Here is a 25309-nt window from a genome sequence, read left to right on the forward strand (position 1 = left end):
GCTTATCTCATTTCGCCGTTTTCGTGTCACAATCACGGGCACATGACAACGCGAGCGTCTGCCACATCGGGACGCAACAAGGTTCCCGCTCGCTCGCTCATTACTCTCCTGGCTTCCTAATTTCCCGGCATTAACTCGATTTCCCCGAAAAGCTCTCACGACAGGGCTCGGCGGTCCCTTCTCCTGTCGAATAAAAGCCCTTTCGCTCGCGGGGACGCGGGCCCCCGCTCCTGCCGCCGCATTGTTCTCCGCGGATTCGCGGCCGAAAACGACTTCGCAAACAGCGATTAAACGCTTATTCGCGGCGGCATGCGTGCGAATTGGCGCGCGTAATTGCCTGGTTACGCCGTCTGCCGCGCCGCGGCGCGCCGCCCAACTTTTACATTATCTTAATTGTTTTCTTTGGACTGTCTCGGGGAATCCTCTCTCGCTGTTTGATCCGTCTTAATATTGTTAATGAACACTAACCTGGTTAGGTTGTTCGCGGTGCCCGTCGCGTAGGACCCCCCTCTCCCCCGGCCTTGTATTAAAAACAACTAGTAATTCAATAACCTAGTATCAGTGTCCCCGTCAGGCAGACCGCTCGCCCACCCCCGCCCTGCCCAAAGTTCCCTCATCAGTCGGCTCGAGTGTTCGATTTAATTTGATTCGCGCGCCCAACCGAAACTTCCCGTTAATGTTGCAGTCACATTAAACAGTAGATTTTTACCAACATTTCAAAATGAGCACTAGAAAAAAAACACATTGGATCTAGAATCCAGACTCTTGAAAGCATTGACAAGAAAATGGACTCTTGATTCAATCAGATTTAAGCTTAAATCAAAAGGAAATCCGCTCAAATTAAGAGGCTTGGTTCTTGATTTAAGCTTAAATCTGATTGAATCAAGAGTATTTTTTCTTGTCGATGTTTTTAAGAGTCTGGACTCTAGAGCCAATGTGTTTTTTTCCAGTGAGAGCCATTGGCGGATCCAGCAAATTGGCAACATTGTCTTTTCTCCATTTAAACCTATGGAAATATATCGATGCTTTGAGGGGCCAGGTGCTCCGACAAGATTCGATTATTTAACATAGGTTTGAATGGAGGAAATCAGGTATATAGCCCAAATGCTTGATCTGCCTCTGATGAGAACCCTCCTCTCCGCGTATTTTGAATGCGGTTCACCTCCGGCGGGCAAATAAAAAATTGCCTTTTTCCATGAAGATGATCTTTTTCGCTAGAAGTCGGCAACATAATAAGGACAATGAGTGTGTTATTCCAGATAAGTCAAACAGAAAAGGGTTGACGTCGTGCATCAACCTACAAGAAACTAAGGTGAACAACACGCATTGATTGAGAATTGATTCAGAGTGCTCGATTAGACTCTTGCATATGCCACGAGATTTGCAATTTAAATCTTGCTTCTGCATAAACTTTCTCAACAAGATGATGCGACGAATTTTTTTCTAAAACGAACTATTGATCCAAAAAAGGTTCTCAAACTTGTGACCGTATTAAACAGGATTCAATATTCTCCACGTTCAAGCCAAACTTAGTGAAAGAGCAAAACTATCAGCATAACCATGATTCAATGCATATCTTCGCTAGGGGCTCATTTGGACGTATTTCTGCCGAGCAGAACTATGTGCGGGTGGGAAAGATAGGGTGTGCTCGTGGTGAGGTGGATAAGAAACAATGTATTACTGCGCATGCTGCCTTTTGATAAAATGGAAAAGTTGGGATTTTAAATTCGACTCATGAGCCGTGGGCATGGGACAAAAGCGTTGTGGACAGGGCTTATGAGTTAAAAACCACCACGAGGACCGTGGCGGCAGCTTTGTTGCTGCTGACGTCAGACGTCACTGGCGCTTTATAATTCCCATTCATTCTTACCGCCCGAGAACTGACGAGCACACCCTATATTTTTCACCCGCACCAGTGTTCGAAACTCACATGCGCCAACGCGCTAAATGCGCCTAAAAAATCGGTCATGGCGCCTAAAAAATGAAGGCTATGCGCCAATGTGGCCCCTAAAGAATCCCCCTCCCCCTCAGAAAAAAAATCCTAATTTTTCTGTTCGATGATTATTCGAAATTTCCCCCGAGTTACAGCTACAAGTTCTGTAACTAAAACATCTTTCGTCAAATTTTCACTAAATGCGCTGTGATATATCAGCAAAAAGTGAATTTGGTCCCTAAAAAATCTGCAATGGCCCCTAAAAATTGAGCTTGATGCGCCACATGGCTCCTGAAACTCGAGAGTGAGTTCCGAACACTGACCCGCACATAGTTCTGTTTGGTAGAAATACGTCTGTTTTGCAACGTTGGAATGGAGCTTGGCCCCTCCGTCTGGGAGACACGGTTTGCGGCCCTCGAAGCCTCGTATACAAGCCATTGACGTCGTGACGAGGAGACAGCTGAACTTAAAGATCCACTAAAATCCCCCGGAGCAGTTTAACGCGCTCGCAGCGAGTAGCGTAAGAAGTTTTGTCCCTGATTGTAATTGGTGAGCGCGGGGACTTTAAAGTTTTTTGTCCCGGCGCGCGCGGCTCATAAAAACATCGAGCATCGTCCCCTCGATCCTGACAATTTCGCTCCAGATTGGAGAGCGCCACTCACCGCTCGCGATGTTGATTTGGCAAGGGAGGCGGGGGTATTTACGGCGCTAATCCCTCCACTCCAGGGTCGCAAATTTGGGGGCTCCGAAAATCCCCGCGTCGCGGCCAATTTAACAAAATCGGCAACTTCGCCCCTCTCACCGAGCTCAACCCCCATTCATCGGAGCGCGGTCCGTGATCTCACCGAGCTGGAAAAACCTGTCGCCGAGGCACTGATTGCATTTCCGCCTTTGCCCCCCCCCCCATCAGCCCCCGGCCCTTGCCCCCTCAAACTGTCAACAATCGCGAAATGAAACGGACTTAACACTGTTGATTTGCCCTCCCTCCCCCGCCGCGAAGATTTTACTCCTGCACGACGACGATCGCCCGATTTGCGACTTGATCCGGGGGCTTTTCCTCCCCCTCGAGGTGTAAGTGGCCTCATCCTCGCCGGACGGAGTGTTCGGCGGTGAAAATGCAGCTGCCGTTGCCAACACGACGATGGGTGCCACCAGGAGGCTGATTGTTGAAATTGATAGACAAAGCTATAGACAAAGAAGACATAGGGAGTATGGAGCAATCCTATCGGTTGAAACGGGTGGTTCTTATAGACTAAGGGGGAGAATGATGGACTAACTGTAGGGTCTCTGGTCGGTCGCCGATAGTTAGTCTATTATCTACCTCTTGTGTCCATTGCAACCACCCACTTCCCTCAATAGGATCCCTCCATATGCTTTTTGTCTTCTTTGTCTATAGCTTTGTCTACAAATTTCGACAATCGGTCCGCAGAAGTGGCAATACTATTTCGGCATCGGTCAGTTTCCCGGGAGGATGGTTACTTACATGTAGATTGTCTGATATGGTCATCGACAAAAGAATCGGATAGTAGGTTGCTGAAGAAGGTTCTGGCTAGGGTCCCAACTCCTGGTAGAAAATGTGGAGGTCGCCCTGGTAAATTGAATCAGCGAGAACGAAAACACACCAACTCGGTAACTCGAAAATGCTCAATTGCCATTAAACACAGTTAATTTACACGAAGGTCATTGAAGTTAGCGCATCTGTTCCAACTTTTACCTTTAAAGTGTCCATAAAAGCATGTCTTTTGGCAGCAAAAATCTTTTTCTTAAACTAACGTCTTCATCTACTCTGAAGTTTTGTGTGTGTCTTGATTATTTTCGTTTTTCCGAGTTGGTGTGTTTTCGTTCTCACTGATTCAATTGTGGATCGATGTTCGCAGACCCATCGCGAGGGGCGTCCAATCAATCACAGTTAAAAATCTCGGCGCGAAATTCACGCGTACTCAGTTGCTGTTTTGACTACTTGTTACTCTGAGGGCACAGATCCGGCGCGAATTTCGCGCTTTGGCGGGAGTGAAAATCTGACGGGCAAACGTATAAAACGGAACTGCCGCAGCATTGATTCGAACTCGAGTCGCGGCGATGATAGACGGCCTACTTATGGTAGTACCTATGGTAGTACCTTCTTGTGAAATAATGCCCACTTGATCGTAGCATTTTACGGTAAAGTGAAAGTGTAAACCAATCCAATGATACACGGAGAAAAACCTCGTGCGTGGGACCCGAAGTTTAGGTCATAGGATCTCTGAAGTTTTCGGATTGAGCATCTGAACACTTAAGGTCTTTAGCTGTCGAGGTTCGGATCACACACCTGAAACTTCAGTTCTTACATCTGAAGTACTTCAGATGTGAGAATCGAAGTTTTTCGGCTGTGGGAACCGAAGTACTTCAGATGTGAAAACCGAGGTACTTCAGAAGTTGTTTTTGATGAACTTTCAAATGTGTGATTCAAACCGCAGCAGCTGGACCTAAAGTGTTCAGATGCTCAATCCAAAAACTTCAGAGATCCATATGACCTAAACTTCGAGTCCCACGCACGAAGTTTTTTTTCTCCGTGTATGAGTGGCTAGGCTATACGTGGAAACTATATCTGAGCCGGCCAGACTCAGATCCCAGCCACCACTATGTAGGGCTCAGGTTTTTCATAGTTTTTTTTTTAAATTTTATAGTAACATTTCCGACTGAAAATGACTCAGTTTTGAGTCGAAACGTCTCGGTTTTTTTTTAATTGTGTATTTTAGCCTTGTTTCCCGTTTTTCTCCTTTGTTTTTCTACTGGAGCTCATAGTATAGATAACATTTCGATTTTTAATTATCTTGTCGAAAAACACAACATTTTTTGGCAAGAAAAGATATATCCGATAATCAAGAACTCCAAAATATCCACGGAATTTTGAGGCCAAACACTATCGCAGAGGTTTCGTAGCCTTCCTGAAGGTTCAGAGAACCTAAGCGGCGAATAAATTCAACGCGTGGGAGGGAAGTCACGAACAAGCACGTCCCTAAAAACAAGGCAAGTTGGTCGAAGTTCGGTCGGAAACGGATGGTTGAGAATCAAAATGGAAAGGGGTGGTGGAGGGGCTTCAATTGATAAAAATTAGACCGCACTCAAACTCCTCTCTTTCAGACCCTGTTCAATTCAGAGTCTGCGGCGGTTCTTATGCTAAGCGCTGAAAAACCGGAGTTAGAACTTGAGAGTAAATCCGGTGGTTATTTTGCGGAAGCTGCTTTTCGCAGTCCTCACCTCCTCTGCAAGGCCAGGGAGCCACAGGTTTTTTGCGCTTATCAGTGTTGCCGTGATTGGCACAAATTCTCTATATTTAGAAGGAACTTCATAATTGGGAAGCCAGAAGCTGTAGATTTTTATCGCAAAATGTAGGCTGATTGGTGCAATTCCTAAGGTACAGCCCAAGCTACATTATGACTACAAGGCGTTGATTTGGTTCATGTAATGTGCGAGAAGATGTGAAAGATACAAAAAACATATGGAAATTACGAGAACATGAGTCTCGGGCTACTTTCGTCGTGGAGCAGTCGACCCCGCACGGCCAAAAATGGACCATAATCCCAAGTAGCAGTGATGGTGATTAGTTGCGATTTGATCGGATAATGTATCGCGATTTTATCGACGTCGCATTGCAGTACTTTGATAAAAAATTGCGATGAATTCGTAAATCGCAATTTAAAATCGAAATTTTATCAGCGCTGATAAATGTAGCGATAAAATGTCGATTTCATCTAACTCGATTTTATAGAGATAAAAATCCGACAAGATCAAAGATAATATTTCAATTTTTTACGATCCTAGCGATTTTACCCCCGAGAAAGCGGAAAAACCCGCAACTTAATTTCAAAATTTTGCGATCTTTCCGTTGATAAAAGCTATTTGAAAGTCCATGTAGAATGATCAAAAACTTCTGCTAATAATATGATGGAAAGATGTTAAATACTCGAGAATTATTTGGTTTCAGAAATATGTACCAACTTATTGGTTTTGTTTGTTTCCTCACATGGACTAACTTCATTCACATCAATCTCTGACCAAAAATAGAGTACGCATAATTAATTAATCGTACATCCAGCGGTACGTATAGACAAGATCTTAAAGAATGCATTGGGTCAAGAGAACAACCATGAGAACGACCCTGACATTGGAGACATCACTTAAATGCAACTATTCGTGTTCGATGGATGCCCGTGTTGCAGATCCACAAAATTGAAGGCGCGGCAGCTTGCCTTGTTTTCTCACGGTCTCTCGATACCCAAACACTAGCAACTACCCCTTGTGCTTGAAGAATTGCATTTGCACGTAACACAAAAGTAGTATACAGAATTCTTATTTCTCGCACTACATTGATCATGAATTTGTTACCTGCATCGTTATAATCTATGGTGAAATTGTGAAATTCCCTTGGAATAAATGAGAGAAAATTGCAGAATTAGAGGTTGTTTTTCGGCTTCAAAACAATTTTCCTCAAGTTTGATCGTGTCAACTTAAAGAAAAGCAAATAAAACCCTTCTTAATAGCGTTTTATCCACGTTTGCTAAATTCAATGAAAGACATTGTAACTGTACGTATTTGGCAACTATTTGAACACTGTGCGCGAAATGGTAGCGTATTACTTTCGGATAACTTTAAACTTTGATGCTCGGTTAATTAGCTGTTACAAAAAGAGGTAGCAAGAAATTCTGATGAGAAGTTCCCCCAGAATCTGGCAAAAACCACTTCAACGACTCTCAGCAGAGTGAGTGACCTTTACGAGAAGTTCTGTGCTTTCCTGATCATGTAACCAGAAGTTTCTCAGCAACATTTTGGAGAAAATCAAAGCGCTTTAGTTCATTTGAAGACCTTATAAATCGCCATAAAATAGCTAATTGACAAGAAGCACGGACTTAATCTCTGCAGAGTTTCGGTAAATATTTGATCATGTCTTGTTTTAATATTCATGATCGCTATTATAATATTAACTTAAAATTCGGCTTAAAAACAATATAAATTTCTAAATCAGATGCCTTCCAACACATTGCGAGGTAACATTTGAAAAATTGCAAGTTTCAACAAGTAGACTTATCAAATTTTCATGGCCAGACATCATTCGATTTGCGACCAAACTCTTATGCAGCGAACACCATGTACAAGTAACTTGATTAAGCACTGTATTTTTAAGATACTTACCACTATAAAGGCTTATGGAAGCTTGTTTTGCCCAATCTTTTTAATAAAAGCAAATCTGTTGATGGTGCCTTTATCAAAGAAAAATATTTTTTATTTTACGACCCCGCTGACCAAAGAGGACGTCAAGAAAAATCACCTGAGCAGCGCAATTATTCTAGCACGGAAGTGTGTATTGTGGTAAACTTCTTGAAAAATGTGATTGCCTAGGATTTAGCACACATGTATACTAGTTTTAATACCCTTTTGTTTCAAGCTAAATTGATGACATTTATTGGCCAGATCTAATGGGCGTTACGCGCTCCTATAGCATCTAATTCAAATGTACAATTGTTTCTGTAGTGAAGTGACTGAAGGGCTGATTTGGTCCCTAAAAAACACGCATCACATTGCTGAAATTGGTACCCTATTGCTTGGGTCCATGGTTTGCCTTCGATTGGCCGAGTATGCAAAATGACTGTCGTAACGTACGAATAGTCGTATCAGAATTTCGCATTATGATTACGCAGTGGGCTGAAGGCGCTCTTCTGTATATTATCTGTGTGGCCCTGAACAACGATGTTGACTAGAAATGTTCATAATTTTATAGTCCAAAATCGAATTACGATTATCTCAAGCACTCGAACACTGATACTGCCCATTTTAGCCACGAGGTAATTTCCTGGGTGCCAATAATTGCACGAATTTTTTCATAGAACCTCCCAAAAAATGGCCTGCGCGTTTTGAGCCACCGATTCGGCCATCGAATTGGGGTTTAAATGAAAGCTTTTGATAACCTAAATCTCTGAAGCAATTTTAAGATGAGTAAAGGAACGATATCCGAGTTACAACGGGAGGGGGGGGGGGGGCACAGGAGCTAGAACCCCATCTTTTGTTGATATACTTTGAGCCTCCATTTTGACGCCAGTTTGACGAGTGGAGACAACGCTCAAAATGCAATCCACATCAAAATGAAACATTTTCAAAACAAGTCCGATTTGTAGGTCATGAGTCATAGGTATTTGCGCTTCCAGCTTGTCTAATCTCCTCCCGTTCATTTGTTGCAGGTGATCGATTCGAGGACTCACAATCAATCGTCGCGAAGTCGTCGGAGGCGGAAAGCGGTGAACGGTGAGCGCCGACCGCACCCGCGCCGTTGTCGTCGCGCCGAGCCTCCAACTTGGACCCAACTTTTTAATCGCCACTCGATAACGGCGCCCGCCCCCTAACTCATCCCCGCTCCGAGTTGACTTGTTGAACGACCGCATCCTCCCCGTCCACAGTCGTCATGTGCCCCCACCCCGTCGTTGCCTGTCCTCAATTTCCGCCCTCGACCGCCACCGCTCCGCGTTACGACACGCAACGCAGCGTTACGTAATTGTTATCGCCATCTCTTCCAGTGGGGCATGGACAGGATTCTCGTCAGTGAAAGAGATTTTAACCTTCCAAGTGTAGCGGGATACAATTGTTGCAAAAGGTCTCTTTCAACAAATAAACAATTGTTGCAAAAGGTCTCTTTCAACTAGTCAACGAACAGATTCTCGTCCTTAATGTTTTTCTTCTCAACAAGACGCGTTATTTTCGATGTTTTCAATTATTTTACACAATTTTCCGACGTATTGATTGCGTAATGCTCTTCCTTTAAGGTGCATATAATTTTTTTTTTTTTTTTTTTTTTTTTTTTTTTTGGCATTGCCAGTGAAAGAGATTTTAAACTTCCAAGTGTAGCGTGATACAATTGTTGCAAAAGGTCTCTTTCAACAAATTAACGAACAGATTCTCGTCCTCATTGTTTTTCTTCTCAACAAGACGCGTTATTACCGATGTTCTAAATTAGTTCACACAATTTCCCGATGTATTGATTGCGTAAAGCTCTTCCTTTAATTTGCAGATCGATATTTTTTCCCACAAAAATAAAATTACGTAGTCAATCCGTATACCACCTTCCTCGTGGTTCCAGTGCTCCCATCTCCCGGAACTATAGTACCGAATTTCGGAACTTTTGAGTTTTATTGAATTTTTCCCGGAAATGTGAAATTCCCAAAATGTTCCGTATGTTTCTCGGAAATTATAAAAAAAAAACCTAAAAACCCACCCGGAGCTTTTACCGGTCATTGGGTGAGAGAAGTTTGAACAAAAAAGTTCCGAACCCCGGAACTTTTGACGGACATGAAATGAGAGCACTGCGCAGTTCAGTTACTTACTTACGATTTCTTTGCTCCTTTAGATTTGTATTTCTGGGGAAAACCTCAAATTTGACCTATCTGACAGTAGTGCCCCAATTTGGTGCGGCTTAGCACGTACTATCCATTTTACTGTTATCTGCAAACAAATTTCATCCGCCGGTTGTTGGGACGGATGAGTGTCAACGGTGGCAGAGTTTGCCGTCGCGCACCTCTCTAGTTATATTGTATCCTCGCGAAGAAAAAAATCTCACCGGAAGCAAACCCGATCGATCGCGAGGGAGTGAAAATCCCAGCCGTCGGCAAGTGGGAGGACATAAGCCGATTTGACTTGCAACAAATTCTGAATGAGCCGGACTTATTAAAGTCGCATTATTTTTCCTGGCTACGAACGCGGTGAAAATGAGAATCGAAGGACGACTTAAAGACAATCTCGCGAAAAACTTCTCCGTGTCGGTGATGGTTTTTCTTCATTCTTGGTCTCGACGAAATGTGAACTGTTTGTGAAACCGACTCTAATTTTTCGACGAGTTTATTGAAATGTCTTGTACGAGTTTTCGATATAATTGAAATAAGCGCCGAAGGTAACTTATTCCATACGGCCGAGGAATAAAGACACTTTTATCTTGACCGACTGGCCAACTTTAAAACTGGCGTTGGGCTCATCGTGTGGCAGCTTGGAATATTAACTTTGAAGTTGACAACTATTCGGATAGTCGTGAGTGGCGTCCGTTCCCGATTCGTTCGTTTCCGCTGTCGGGGGTTTTGGTTTTCACGGTGGTGTCGCGCGGTTTTTTTGAGACCGATGTGGCGATGGACTTGACTGATACCGCTTGCGGAGCCTCGAAATGATCGGAGGCTGGATCCACCGGCTGGTGTTCGCCCTCTGCCTCGTCCAGCTCTTCACGCCAGGTATGTTCAATTATACATCTATGTACGAGGTTCATCTACATTCACTGGAAAAAAAAAACACATTGGATCTAGAGCCCCGACTCTTGAAAAAATTGACAAGAAAAAGGACTCTTGATTCAATCAGATATAAGCTTAAATCAAAAGGAAATCCGCTCAAATTAAGAGGCTTGGTTCTTGATTTAAGCTTAAATCTGATTGAATCAAGAGTCCTTTTCCTTGCCAATGTTTTCAAGAGTCTGGACGCTAGATCCAATGTGTTTTTTTTTCTAGTGAACTGTGAACTTGGCGCGAAAGTCAAGTTCCGTAAACCTATCTCTGTGTGGACAAGACCTTCCATTTATATGAAATGAACGAAAAAATTATGAAGGAACAAACACAAATATGGTTTAATAATTTGGACTCCCGCCGCCGCACCGCGTTCACCACAATGTGTTTGGCGCAATGCGTGAAATATTCCCACATTCTTGTATGCGCAATGCGCTTCATGCCGACAGCTTCTGCACGCATTGTGTTTGACGCAATGCGTGAAGTATTTATGCAGTCTTGCAGGCGCTATGCGTTTCTCGCCGCCGCTGCTGACCGCAGCGACCGCACTGTCTTTGACGCAATGCGTGAAGTATTCATGCAGTCTTGTAGGCGCCAATATGTGTTACATGCCGACTGCTGCGCTGCCCGCCGAGGGCTTCTCCTTTTCATCTCAAGTTCTCGTCATCATTTCTCTCTGCGCCGCGCCGTTTCAGACCAAATTCCGAGTTCGGTTTCTCTCTTAGTCTTAACTCGACACTATGTGAGCGGATTTTCTTTTGATTTAAGCTTAAATCTGATTGAATCCAGAGTATCTTGTCTATATTTTTTAGAGTCTGGACTCTAGATCCAATGTGTTTTTTTCCAGCGTAACTACGATTCGCATTTAGCAAAAAGGAACCAGCGCAATTACAGTGTTTTCAGAATCGTGCGCAACAGTTTCTTCTCTTTTAAAAATACTTCAAATATTATGTACAGTATCAAAGTTTACTTAAATTTTTCCATTAAAGTTAACGATTTTTTGGTGGGAAGCAAAAATTATTTTCTACTTTGGAAGATTTTTCAGATATATATGAAGGAGCAAAATTTTTACAACACTGTAATCGCGCTGGTTTCTTTTCGCCAAATGTGATCCAACTAGAAATTAGCACCATAAAAGTGTATGACACTCCACAAAAAGAGTAGATTCCACTCCATATATCACTCCGTCCGGAGTATCTAGATTCTAGTCTGCATCCATATCATTAGGGATTTTTGGGCCCTATGCAGACTGAAATAATTTCACTCCGAATTTTCAATCAATGCAGAAACAGCTAAGCTAAGCTATGTTTTCTCATTAAAATTACATGCAAACCACATTGAGCGTATCGGAAACTACCGAAGTCAACTCGGAAGTGCGAGAACTTAACGTTGGCAGTTTACATTTCAGTGAATTCAAACTTTCCGCTCGCAAAAAAACCTTGATCAATGTATGCGCCAAATTTGAAATTGAAATCTTATATACACTAAGCAAATTACTAATTTGATCCCACACACACACACACACCTCGGCTTTTTATTTTCGCACAAGGTATCTTTGAATTTGTAAAAAAAAGTTAATACACAGTCATTTTTTCATCGTCAAATATACCTTGGTTATACATAGTTATTGTAGTACTCGATTCGAATCGAGTGAACTCACGGTTTTCTGTGAGCTATAAACAAGCATTGGACGTATTTAAATAGAAAAGAACTATAAACATTCTAATATGAGCCCTGAGATCCCTCACCGACACATGCACGACAAAGTTCGTGTCCCGACTGTCAAAAATCGATATAAATCCTTTTGATTTAAGTGGGTCCAATTATAACGTATACATAAATGGTTATGCTCTCAATTCTATGAGTTTAATTTGAAGTGTTTTAATGTTTCCATTGTATTTTCCGTAAAATTTCGATACACTGAAAGAAAAAATGTCGGCCGTGGAAGCCGTGCTTACGGGCTATATAGACACACTGTCCGTGTACCAGGCTCAAAGGCCGTGAGTTCCGGGCGCAGCACCCGTAACTTTCGACCTCTGAGCCCGGAACGGACGGTATGTCTATACTCTATAAAGCCCGTAACTTTTTTTCAGTGTAAAGAAACGCATACCGTGATTCTTAATTTCAAACCCTGTCTAGAGGTTCATTTGCATTAAGATGCCGAGGGAACTACCCAGAAGCGGAGAAACAAACGCGCAAAAAAAGAAATCTAATAAATAAAGCGACAAAGGAACAGGAAGACATGTCGTAAGCGTGGAAAATAGACAGAGTGAAAAATTCAAAAGCGGCGGCCGTAGCGTGGCAGATAATTCTGGAAATTTACGAGCTCAAAAACGCGAGACAATAATTTGATTCAGGGAATAAAAATTGTCCGGGAATTTCGCCAGCAGGGGTGAATACGTGTATTGAATAAATACTCGCGTTGAAAACGAGGGGTCGCGGCGTCGCCGACGCTAACGCCGCCGCGGCGAAAAGGAAGAGGAGTGTTTGTACGGAATACGCGACAAGGAGGTCTCACAGGTGAGTAAAAAAACGCGAGAGGGGGGAATAAGTGCGATAGATAAAGAAAGGGGGCATAAAGGCAGATGGTAGACGAGAACCGAGATCAATAAGAGACGATATGTAAAGAGATCATTGTGTCGCGGACATAGGTATTGTCGTCTTTTAAAAAATGCAAACACAGTGAAGTATTGTACACCCTCTTTTCCAAGTTTGAGGGTCCGCGTTGCCACTTTTGTGGGTGAGCATGAGAATGAGCCTTTTCATTTTGCATTTAATGGATATGTTACAGGCATTAGTTGGATCAAGCATTTTCACAAATCCCATGGCAAGTGGTCAAATATTCACATTCCAAGTGAAAGTCTTCTAATTCTGGACGTAATAATCATTTTTCTTTACGGACAGGAATTGTTTTTCAAAATATGTATTTTTCTATAGGTGCGTAGCAATTTCGCGCCATTAAAAGCGAATGTGCCTTAAATTATGCAGCTTTTTATACAACATACATATGTAGTTAATTTCCACCATTTTGACGCTTGAAAATAATTATATGAGGAGCATTTTAAACAGAAAGATACCTTAGTAATAGTTCGTCGTTTGATGAATTCTGTCAAAATGTAAAAAATTCGAGAACTCTTTGTAAAAACTTACAAAGTTTCTTAAACTTTCAAAATTTTACCATATATTAGAGAATAACAACCTTTGATTACATTGTAAGTTTCTCCGTATAAGGCTCTACATAAAAAAATGCATTTTCATTGTACGTCCACTGGTAAATGTCACAGTTACAAGACGTATTTAACATGAGAGTATTTTTGCACCACTTTTAATTTTCATGGAAAGCTATTAATTGAGTTCAATAAGCCTTTTTAGCCTAATTTCAATAAAAAGTTCGATTTGCTCCTTTCTCCTTTCATTATAGATACATAGTTATCATACATCATATCAGCACGTTTTACTAACGAACCGATAGGTGACATCCTCGATACAGATGTTTTTACACTTACAGCCGTATGATCATGATGAACCATCATTTTTTATCGTATGATATTGAACAAAAGTTGACTTCAGAAATCAGGGTGAGAAATGTTTTACAGACAAAGCGGAAAACTTCTAAAAGTTTAAAAAACACATTTGGTTGTTCCACGGCTCATACAAAGTTTAAACTGATGTCAGGGGACTGAAAATGAAGTTTCGGAGATCAAACTTTTTACAAAGTAAACTTTGGAACAAGTTTGCTTTCATTCAATTCGATTTTTTCAAAAAAGTCATTCACCTCCTTTATCCTGCGGATACCTCAATTGAATAACACGTATCAAGATTGGCAGATTTTCTGATATTACGATGAGTTCTAATATTTTCAAATACGATTGGGGTAATTTTTGAAATTTCTCTACATAATTGGTCTCCGCACATCATTAAAATATTTTTCTGTACTTATCACAAATCAATGAGGTGGTCCTCTTTTTGTATCAATTACTTATCTCTACCTTTTTAACCTCTTTTTGGTATACTCGGAGGGCAACGATTTGAACTGAGATTATTAAAAATAGTAGTCTCGTTTATCAAATCAAAGTTGAGATTTAAAAAATTGAGTCTTTGTGAACATATGAGCTTTAATACTTAGCTCTGCGAGCAGTTTAGGTTAGCACATGCGCGGCGCAGCTCACTGTTCGGGACGTGGGAAAAAGTGAGTGAGCAACGCAAGCTGTCGCGCCTTCAATTTTGTGAATCTGCAACACGGGCATCCATAGAACACGAATAGTTGCATTTAGGAGTTGTCAACAATGACATGTCTTTGCGTTTGCCAGCTGTTACACAATGGACCGTTTTTGTGATCGTTCTTTTAATCCAATGGCCTCATCAAAACCTTGTCTTCACGTACCGCTAGTCGTGCGATTACTTAATTTTTTGAGCTTTATTATTAGTAAGAGATAAATGCAAATGAAACTAATCTATGCGAGAAATCATACAGAACCACGCAGTGGCTCAAACTATCGACTAATCCGAACACGGGGAAGTACCAACAGTTGGAACTTCCCTAAGAAACCTAATAACTCTTGAAATTTAATAATATTTTCTGCGTGTGGTCTTTAGCAGAAGTTATTGGTGAATGATTGGAAATGAGCACAAAATTTCCAGCCTATGCTGCGGCTATTTTTTTCGTACTAAACATCAATTATCCTGTCATGTGTGGCTTTTTTCGTAATTACTTCAGTGGTTTTTTGTGCCAAAGAATCGTGTTTTGATGGTAATTTTTGAAAATTAGAAAAATTTAATAATATACGTTCAAACGTCAAGTCTCCTTGTTCGATAATAACGTTTCAGGACAAAGTAGTGTAGCTCCGTGTAACACAAAATTCCATAACATGGTTTCTAGCACAGCTGTCCTATGTGCATCCTTATGAAGGTGGCCAGACTCTTTGCCAAATTTTGTTTGGACCAAAGTTTTTGTGGTCCATCTTTAATTTTTTAATTCTTAATCGGTAAATCTCCATTTTTTAAAAAGAAAACTGACCCAAATTTTTGCTAAAACTGTCTGTGATTTTTTTTACACATTCAGCAATACTTTTAGAAACTTTAAAGAGACATTTTTGTCAGTTTTCTTTACAAAAATTAAAACGTGATCAGAGATTTTGAAACATAGCAATGCAGTTACGCAACATAAACTTTAGCAATCAATATAATGTGATACTGTAATTCTTACCTTGTCTAGTATACTATTTATTCCTTTGATACTTCAGCCAGAAAACGCCGCCAGCGACCAACAGTATTCTTCGTAGGATCCAACTTTAGGAGTGGTGAACGCGCAATGCGTGAAGTATTCCTGCAGTCTTGTAGGCGCTAATAAGCGTTTCGCGCCGACGCGACGCAACGGCACTGTGTTCGGCGCGATTAAACATTCTACCAGTGTAAGCGTTTTTCAACATGTTACTACCATTATGAAGTTACGCACTCCGTATGAATTACTCTCTTTAAAATGATGAAAATCTATCATAAAATGTAACTAATTCTCCTCTGCTTAACCCTCTTAGATAGAAGCATTGAAAGTGCATTTTGTTTAAGAAATAATATGAGCGCGCTTAATTCCTTTTGGTGAAAATTACTGCAGTTGCGTTTGATTTTAATTAAGATATCTGCGAGTGTCTTCACTTTTATTTTTTGGGTGAGGGGGGAGAGGGGGGGCTGCTACCGTATAATAGTGCGCACTAGGACTTAGAATTACCGGACCCGGCGCACACTGATGAATACGCCAAATGGACTGCATTTTGCAATTTGGAACTATAAATTTTGGCCCAGTTTAAAAACAACGTATGTGCCGTTGGTGTCCCTATGCACATAAATGTTTTTTTCAGATGAGCCAGAATTTTTAGTTCCAAATTGCAAAATGCAGTCCAAATCATTTATCGCACTTTTTGAGCGCGACAGGACGAGCTGTTTTCAGTTGAGCATTAAACACACGTACAAGTCTTCTCGCTGCCATAACATTTTTTTTCAGCCTTTATTATTTTTCGATGTTTTAATACTTTTTCGATAGTTAACCAATGACCGGGAGACCAGTCGGAACGTCCCGTGTTTTGTAAATTATTGTGTCTTTTCAGCCTCGTCTCCGCCTTTTCGTCCTATTTCATATCTATGTTCTCAGGCTGCCATTTAAAAACGACGTATGTGCCTTAGTTTCCTTATGCACTTAAGTGTTTTTCCAGAAGAGCCAGAATTTATAGTTCCAAATTGCAAAATGCAGTCAATTTATCAATACAAGGATTGAGATAGTAGGTAGTATCAGCGGTGAAACTCCCAAACCACGTATTTCGGTTTGCGATGTTGCAGACTTCCTGTCAACCTTTATTTTTCAAATGGGGAGCAAATTAAGTCTTCTTCAAGTAAACTTCTATAAGTAAACTTCCATGCTTTTTCTTCACTGCAAAAAGCGAATTCTGAAAAACTTCAAGGCTGATGCCGATTTGTTCTCCTTTAAAAAAATAAAATAAAAGCTGAGCTTTCAGACACCGCAAACGAGATTTATGGATTGGGCATTTCACCGTTGATATTCTGTCGCACTCTTTCGGTGCGCGTGAACTTATTTGGCGTGGACCGATATACTTTCAAGAGTGGAAATTTAAAACCTGGTAAGCGCCATTAAGTTTGCCAGGATTTTCCCAATTTTTTCCTCGTTTAATGAAAATGCAGAAGCCTAGAATGATAATATTTGTCAGGAAAATAAGACCAAAATTGAGGAAAAATTTCCCATTAATGGATTTAGGTTGTTTAATCGTGAGAAATGCCATACTAACCCCTAGCGACACAGGAGAAAGACCAGGCGGAAAAACGGAAAATAAAGCTAAAATACGACAGTAAAAACCCGAGACGTTTTGACTCAAAACAGTGTCATTTTCAGTCGGAACATAATTGAAAATTAAAAATATCGAAGGAAAAACCGAAGACCCACATGTTGGTGGCCGAGATCCGAAAAAAAGACAAAAAACCTGTAGGTCTCAGGTTTTTTCTCCGATACTTTTTAATTTTCAATTTATTTTCCGACTGAAACTGACTCAGTTTTGAGTCTGAGCGTCTCGAGTTTTTTAATGTTGTATTTCAGCCTTGTTTCCCGTCCTCCCTCCATTATTTTCTCCTGTTACCATTGTCTCGGGCTGCTTCGTAAAATGTTGTATCCTGGTGATACCTGATAGTGCTTGCCACGTTTTAAACTTCTACTCTTCAAGTTTCGAGTTTTCACCGCTCATGTCTTTCCGTATCCTCAGCGTGGATATTTGGCAGCAGCGGAGAACTGCGTAGTCGCCTGTCAATGGCTTCCATCAGGGAGGGCCCGGGGAGCGTGAACTATCGGGGAAATTTATCGGCCAAACATGACCGTGTCTAATGATGCCTTTAACACTTGCCTTAAACACTTATTAAACTCCTTTAGCGCCACCCCGCTCGCCGCGCCTCCCTCGGCGGATCTTGCAAACTCACTTTAGTCACTTTCCGCCGCCCCCCCCCCCCTCCACCCCCGCCCCCGCCGCCGAAACGTCTCCGCCCCTGGCCCCCCGGTCTCGCTCCGCTCGCGATGTTATCTGTTAATGCACTTCAGAAAAGGACAATAAATTCCTTACGCTCTCGCCGATTTCAAAATGTTTCCGCCAACTATCGATTGATATTGACACACGGGAGCCAAGCGATGGGAGCGCCGCGCCGGCTCAAGCTCGAGCACCTCTGCGGTGAAACACCGCATCGCTTCGCAGTGTCGCCCCACCGAGTGTCCACGTGTTTGAGCCACTGTCTCTCTTTCCCCTGCTTTTTCTCCCACGTTGGAGATGCTCGGGATTACTTGGACGTATTTCTATCAAAGAGACCTATGTGCAAGTGAGAAATATGGGGTGTGCTCGTTAGTTCTCTGGCCGTAAGAGTGAATGAGAATGATGAAGCGCCAGTGACGTCAGCGGCCAAGAAACCAACGCCGTTGCGGCTCGTGGGCTGCTTTAACTCATGAGCCCTGTTCACAACGCTCTTTTGCCATGCCCGCGGCTCATGAGTCTCGCATTCAGTTGGCACATAGGAAATGGACTATGGTTCAAATGGTTGATAGAATGTAATATCCCCCTTTTCCAATTCTTCAAAAGGAATCAAGCCCACTTTTACATTGCTTCTTATGCAGCTTTCTAGAGCACACCCCATATTTCTCACCTGCACATAGGTCTGTTTGGTACAAATACGTCCATTTAACACATCGATTAATCTTAATAGGTATCCTGCCCGGTGGACTGATTATTACACTTGACACACTGAGAAAAACTTCAGTCATATGAACCGTATGTTCAATATTGGCCGTATTGTTCGGTTCAGAACCGCTCTCTCGGTTCTGAGGATTGTATCCTTCATTTAAGCGAGCATTCAAACCGAACAGAAGTAACGTAAATGACCTGGTTACACGCTCAAATTTCCGTCAAATTCCGATCAAAATGATGACTAAAATGGCGGTCGAGAGTTATCTAGATTGATGAGTGAAATTAATTAAAACAGCGTGTTGATTGAAATAAGCATGAAATAAGCTTGAATAAGCACGGTTGTGTGGAAATCAGATGAAGAATGAGCCCCACAGTTCCATCATCTACCATCAAATTTTTGCAGGCCGCATGGAGATGGTGCGCATGGTAGATGGTGCGCACCAGTCACCATTTGATCGGAAATTGATGGGAATTTGAGCGTGTAACCAGCACAAAAAGCTCGGTTGCATGAATCGAGGATACGGTTCCCAGAACCGAGAAAGCGGTCGCATGAACCGAACAATACGCCCGATATTGAACACCGTACATTCGGTTCATGTGACCGAACTTTTTTTCTCAGTGTAGGCAAAGAAGACGAACTGAACATGAAGCGATCCTGTTTCTATAGCCGGCAACACAATTGTGTTGCCGGCTATAGAAGCTATTGGAAATCTTACAGCCGGCTGTAGGTACATAGTATTTTGGAACACAGATTCTACTGCCAATTTTTACCAGGGTAAAATTAGACTAAAATTAGTTCCTCATTGCAAAATGTGAATCTCTTGTTGTACTTATTATTCCGCTTTAACATTTCGTCGCCTTCCTGACATAAGGGCGTGACTACACTTGACAACGACCCCTATTATCCACGTAAGCCAATGCTTTCTCGGGCTCATCTCAAATTGTAGTTACGCCCTTTTGTCAGCCAGGAGACGATTTAACGGCGTGGGCACGAGCTCACAAGCCTACGGGTGGGCAAGGCAACGCGGGAAGAAGATACAATCGGTGTGAAATGAGGAAGGCCGCCGCCATGAGATTTGCGAAACGGGCTTAAACGGGGGTTTCCGACGGAAGCAATTTATGTATCAGAGATTATCGGCTCCAGATTTGTTTGCGCTCGGCACAAATTCAAAGCGTAAAGTCGTCGTATTGCACCCACGTTACGCGGGATGGGGTTGCAATATGGTGCCCCTCCTCCGCACAGTGAACCGAGTCAGTAGGAGAGGATGGACAATATTCGGAAACTTTAATCGCTTATAACTCCGACTATACAAAAGTTAGAGGTTCTAGAAGTGGTTTCATGGGTTTCATCGTGAGATTTTCTTCTACAAGCACCCCATGAAATTGACAGTGTGACGAGATAAACATTAAAATTCGCAGTTTTAGTCGACAATTTTATGTCCGACCTCTCTAATTGACTCGACCCACTGTGCTCCGTGGCGTATGGAGAGCGGCCATCGGACAAATTGTTCTGATTTCAATTCTCCGGTGTGCTCTTCAACCGGTATCTCCCACCAATGGGGCGCGCTGAGCCCGGAGTTTCGGCCTCGGTTGCCACGTTTCACGTAGGGTACCTATACAGGGTGATCCAAAATTCGGCACCGCTCCTGTAACTTTTGAACGAAAATTGAGACAGAGACTTGGAATTTTACGAGTGCTCCTGCGTCAACAAAACGACCTTTTGGAACACCCATAACTTTTAAGGAACCATTCTGAAAGGGGGCAAAACCTAAGGGGTTATAAGGGTGGTACAAGACTTTTGGGTCACCCTGTGTTAGGTAGAGACGATACTGCTGTTTTAACGAATAGAGCAGAGAGCCCATGAAATAAAATTTTAAGAAACTTGGCCCAGTAGCGTCGGAGTTGCACAGTTTACTGTATTATCACAAATCTCATTTTATAAAAAGTAAACAAATTTTGCTGTTTTATTTGAATCGGTAGGTTCGAATTATTTCACTTGATTTCGAAAATTTTAGCGATACCATCCTTCACGATGGCAAGACCTCATGAGTGGTATGCTACAAGAGTAGCAGTCTAGGATCCAGGAAAATGTCATACGTCGCCATGATTTTTATTTTATTTTATTTTTTTACATCCCCTTCATCCCCTTGTCCCTCATATCCCTTCTCACGAAGACCCTCATATCCTTTCTCACGAAGATCACAGTGATCCGGTATTCTCTGCACAAGTGTTTGTGGAGTTCAGGAAACGATTTGTAGCTATGCTAATTAGGTTTGATTCATTAAGGAGAATGAGGGCAGCCTTAAAATCATATTGCCATCCGTATAGGTAAGTGAAGGTTGAATCTAATTCAGGAAGGGTCAAATGACTTTTTTCTCCAGCTATGCGCGAAACTCGCTACAATTTTAAGCTAATGAGAAAAACGTAAGAACAATTTTGTTCTTGCTGATTACTTGGCTACGAAGAAAGCACCAATTTGATTTTTCTCTCAAATTGGGTGTAATTATGATTGCTAGCTAAAAAAAGGATGAATCAGAGGAAACTGCATCAACTAGAAATATAATGAGGTTATGTGGTACGAAAAAAACTGCATTGATCTCTGTTCCCCATATAAAAATTATATTTGGACCCGCGCATAAATAATTACGGTCTACGCCGTACCTCACGAGACTTCAATATTTTTGTGACGACTGAGACAGATTTAGATGGAAAAACTTATTTTGCAAAATTTCCATAAAACCCAAAAGGATTTGCTTCATTTCTTTCTTTTTTTATTTATTTGGTGCGTAATTCTGATTTTGCCCATACCTATTCTTGCCCGGATATAAACTGCGTCACCCAAGTAGGGGGGTAGAAGGGTCTATGGTGGTGAATGACGGGAAGAGAGGGGGATGAAGTCAGGGACGACGTAAGCTTTCTTGAAGGCAAAACGGCTGAAAACGCTTGCTTGAAATTTTGGATGGGAATTTCTTTTTTTTCTGCTTCCTTTTTTTCAACATATAATTCCAATCTTTCGTCAGCTTTTTGAAAAAAATTGAATCCAACTTTGGTCAAAGACTCTGTGCGCCGGGAAGTTTGTGGAATCTTTCTGAAATAATCTTTCTACTATTTCTAGATAGTTTTTCAAAGGAAAAGCATATTTAAATCCAAGACTCAAAATTCAGTTTCCTAATGAACTACACGAGGAGATTTTTTACGTAGAAAGTGAAAGAAGGAGAAGGAATTTCTTCTCTTTATCAAACGACCCAAAAGAGAATCTCTACGTTTTTAAGTACCTCCCTCCTCTCTTTGGGCAAAGTTGCACTCATTCAACTCATTTCTCAAGAAAGGTCTGTCCAAAGTCCACTTCGTTGAGACTCTTGATGAACGTTTGAGCTGCCTACTTCTCAGCTGAGTCAAAGCTCTTGGACTTTTCAGTTCTGAGGGAATCCAAAAATCACATGGTGCCAAGATGGAACGGAAAGTGATTCATTCCTGGGTGCTTTATGAACACCCTAGGCTGGCCGTAGGGTTGACTGGTATCTTGGCAAGCACATATCGACGGTTAGACTCCCAAACCACGTATCTCTGTTTGCGACGTCGCGAACTTCCTGTTATATTTTTGTTCCAATGAAAAACTACTCAACGTCTTTTTTTTTAAACTTCGGTGATTTTTCTTCGCTGTGCAAAGAAAATTCTGTGAAAACTTCAAGGAATGGTGTTGATTTGTTCTAATTCAAAAAAATAAAATGAGTGAGGAGATTTTTAAACACATCAAACGACATACGTGGTTTGGCGATTTCGCCGTCGATAAGTGCCCTTCATGTAATCATTTCGCTCATAAAGTTCAGTCCTTTGGAGAACGACTCAAAAGTTGATCGATCAATTGATAATTTTTTTAAGAATTTCCGAAAGTTACAGCATGCTGCAGTATACGTCAAGTATTTGACTGCACAAAATTTGACTGGAAAACATTTTGAATCAACTCCAAAAGTACGTCTCGAGTCAATGCTGCATATCCCCAATTGCTAAATCCCGATTTATTCTCTTTTCCACCTATAAATAATTTTAGTCCCTTGCAAGTCTGCCGAGATTTTTTACCTTATCGATGCGATATATCGCATGCCAGTTCGACCTCGTCAGAGAGTTTGACGAATCACCTCGAGGAGCGACTGTGAATACGGCCCTTGGTTTCCCCTGTTGGAACAGTAAGGGATGGAGTAACTTTTTGGGGAGAGTATGAACAACTCGAAAATTTGGAGGTTAAGTTTGATCAGACCATGTAGTTCTTGGGGCCCAAAAGGGCAGCCAATCTATGAACTCGAATTATCGAATGGTACTAATTTTCACAATTCTTTCAACCCGTCGTAGGTACACTGATCAAAAAATATAAAAGCACGTGTAAAATTTTGATTTCGCATACATTTTCTCAGTGCCAAAGTCTTAATCCTTAGTGACGCTTGTTTACAATGCCGTTTACAATGTCGGCCATATTGATTAATTTTTCAAATGCATAGATTGACAGCGACACTTTTCTAGTGATTTTCGTTCTACACGTTGTCGCCCTTGTGGGCCCTAAGAGCTACATAATACGAGTTGTCCATACTCTTCCTATGAAGGTACTCTAGTAAGGGCCAGTTGAGGTGATTCGATGGACGCCATATTTTGTGTCAGAACGGCATGCAATATATCGCATCAATTGGTTCCATTTTTTCAGCAACTCGTCATTTTTCTCCAATTTTGAGATCGCAATTCTGTTGTCAGGAGACTAAAGCACTCACTTACCAATTTTAACAAAGAAATTCAACGCAATAAAGACGTGGCTTTTTTTAGACAGAACATATCGCATTCGAGGGCAGTTTCGATATCAATATCGAATGCGATGTTTTCTCTCTAAAAAAAACCACGCCTTTATTACGTTGAATTTCTTTGTTAAAATTGGTAAGTGAGTGCTTTAGTCTCCTGACAACAGAAACGCGATCTCAAAATTGGAGAAAAATGACGAGTAGCTGAAAAAATGGAACCAATTGATGCGATATATCGCATGCCGTTCTGACACAAAATATGGCGTCCATCAAATCACCTTAAATTTTTCTACGGAAGGAAAATTGGTTAAAATGGCGGATTTGGCAGCGCGCTGCCAAACTCGAGACGAGATCGAGGGACTGCACCGCGCTGCCATACACTCAAACTCGCAACACAATTATGATACAAATTATAATTTATGGTAGTTCTATTTACTCTGAACTTTCTGCTCCTTGCGATCGGCCACCACGGCCCACGTCGAACATCCTGGTCCATAACTCATCTCTTCTCTGCCGCCCTTTTCCCTCACCCTTTCGCCCCCCCCCGCCCCCTGCCCGATCCCCCGCGCGAGACCTTTTTAAACTTTTAACTTTGACTTTTCTTTCGCCCAAGTTTGCTCCTGCCGGACCGGGAAGCGACTTTATGCAGATTTATGAGAAAACCTGTTCCATTTGCCCCCGAAAGGACGGGAGCTCCGCACGCAGGTATAATTAAATAGCCCTTGTGCTCGAGAGGGATGCTTCCGACGAACCTTTTCGTGACGTACATGAAATTAAGTGCTATTGTAAGCATTTGTATCGTGATATTTAACATCTTTATCCTGTCATCTCGACCATTTTCTTCTATTCCAGCAATATAAGATTCTTATTCATACATAAAGCCGCTTTTATAGTGCAGTCTCGCGCTCTGTCACAATCATCAGATTCTTATAACTTACTAATATAAAAACTGTTATATGCCTATTCACTATTTTTAGTTAGTTAGTTAGTTAGTTAGTTAGTTAGTTAGTTAGTTAGTTAGTTAGGTAGTTAGTTATTTAGTTAGTTAGTTAGTTATATCAGATTCTTATACCTTACTAAAAATAGTGAATAGGCATACAACCGTTCTCAGCCAACATATCAATGGAAAACTCGTGTATAGGTACTTAAAGAATGGACCAATCGACAAGGTATGAATTTAAGCGTTCTGATGCACAATTCTTGACCAGTATTGCACATACAATTCCATTCTTGCACCAAAAATGACTGAAACCAACTCTTGACTAAGATATTAACGTTTTAATTTTACGATGGTTACGGCCTTTGAATTGCCCGGTCACAAGAAACGCAGTACTCTGCTTGAGTCAAATCGCGCACTACAACGGTTTTTGCGAGTTTCTCGATCCAACATTGTTCATTTCCCACACTTTATTGTTCAAAGTGTGAACAATTTGCTACAGCTGAGCCAAAGCGTCAAGATTGAGATTGTCATATTTTCGTATCGCAGAGACTGTCACGGTAACGTTTAGTTTTCGATCTGACGTGCGTAGATTGTGTTTTTATGAGCGGGAGGTTTGAATTCGTGCGTCGAGAAACATCAAATATCTTGGTTAGGAGTCAATGTCAGTAATTTTCGTTGCACAAATCGTGTTCTACGTGAAATTTTGGTGAAGAAACATACATCAAAGTGCTTAACTTCGTACCTTGTCTAGTGGTCCATTTTACCTATATGTTTAGAAACGGCATTCAAGGCATAACAAATCTTTTTTTCTTCCTCTTATGGTCCAGTTTGGTACAGCGTTGTTTATTTGATCAGGCGTTATTTTAATAGTAGGTAAAACTTTCATGCCATGTATGTAAAATCTGTCCGTGCTTTAAGTTAAGTGTAAAACCGAATTATCTTTCGCGAAAGAGAGTAGTGAGTTATCGAGAGTAATATTAAAGTTGAATTTTGTTCATCAATGTAGCAATGCCAAAACAGCATCCCGCTATATTGCCTTGATATTTTACTAGAGTAGCCATGGATTCGTATTAAGAGGTACCGATTCAACTCTTCATTTTTTCTCGGTGTCTCAATAAAGTGACACGGTTTGAAGGATC

The 25309-nt window shown here is 41.5% G+C and overlaps 1 protein-coding gene across 2 annotated transcripts in view; it reads left to right on the top strand.

Annotated features, from left to right (window-relative positions):
- The window catches only part of LOC109042108 (uncharacterized), a 155923-nt gene that overhangs the window by 40912 nt on the left and 89702 nt on the right, over window positions 1-25309 (top strand). The window contains exons 3-4 of one of the 2 annotated variants that reach the window (XM_072296070.1): window positions 8149-8727; window positions 9309-10176. In XM_072296070.1, the coding sequence (XP_072152171.1) occupies window positions 10113-10176 (64 nt within the window). In that variant the 5' untranslated portion in view covers window positions 8149-8727; window positions 9309-10112. Of the gene's footprint in view, window positions 1-8148; window positions 8728-8799; window positions 10177-25309 lie in introns of those variants that run through there. The other variant, XM_072296071.1, reaches the window with a different exon arrangement.

The sequence above is a fragment of the Bemisia tabaci genome, chromosome 2, assembly GCF_918797505.1.
Source record: "Bemisia tabaci chromosome 2, PGI_BMITA_v3".
Classification (NCBI taxonomy): domain Eukaryota; kingdom Metazoa; phylum Arthropoda; class Insecta; order Hemiptera; family Aleyrodidae; genus Bemisia; species Bemisia tabaci.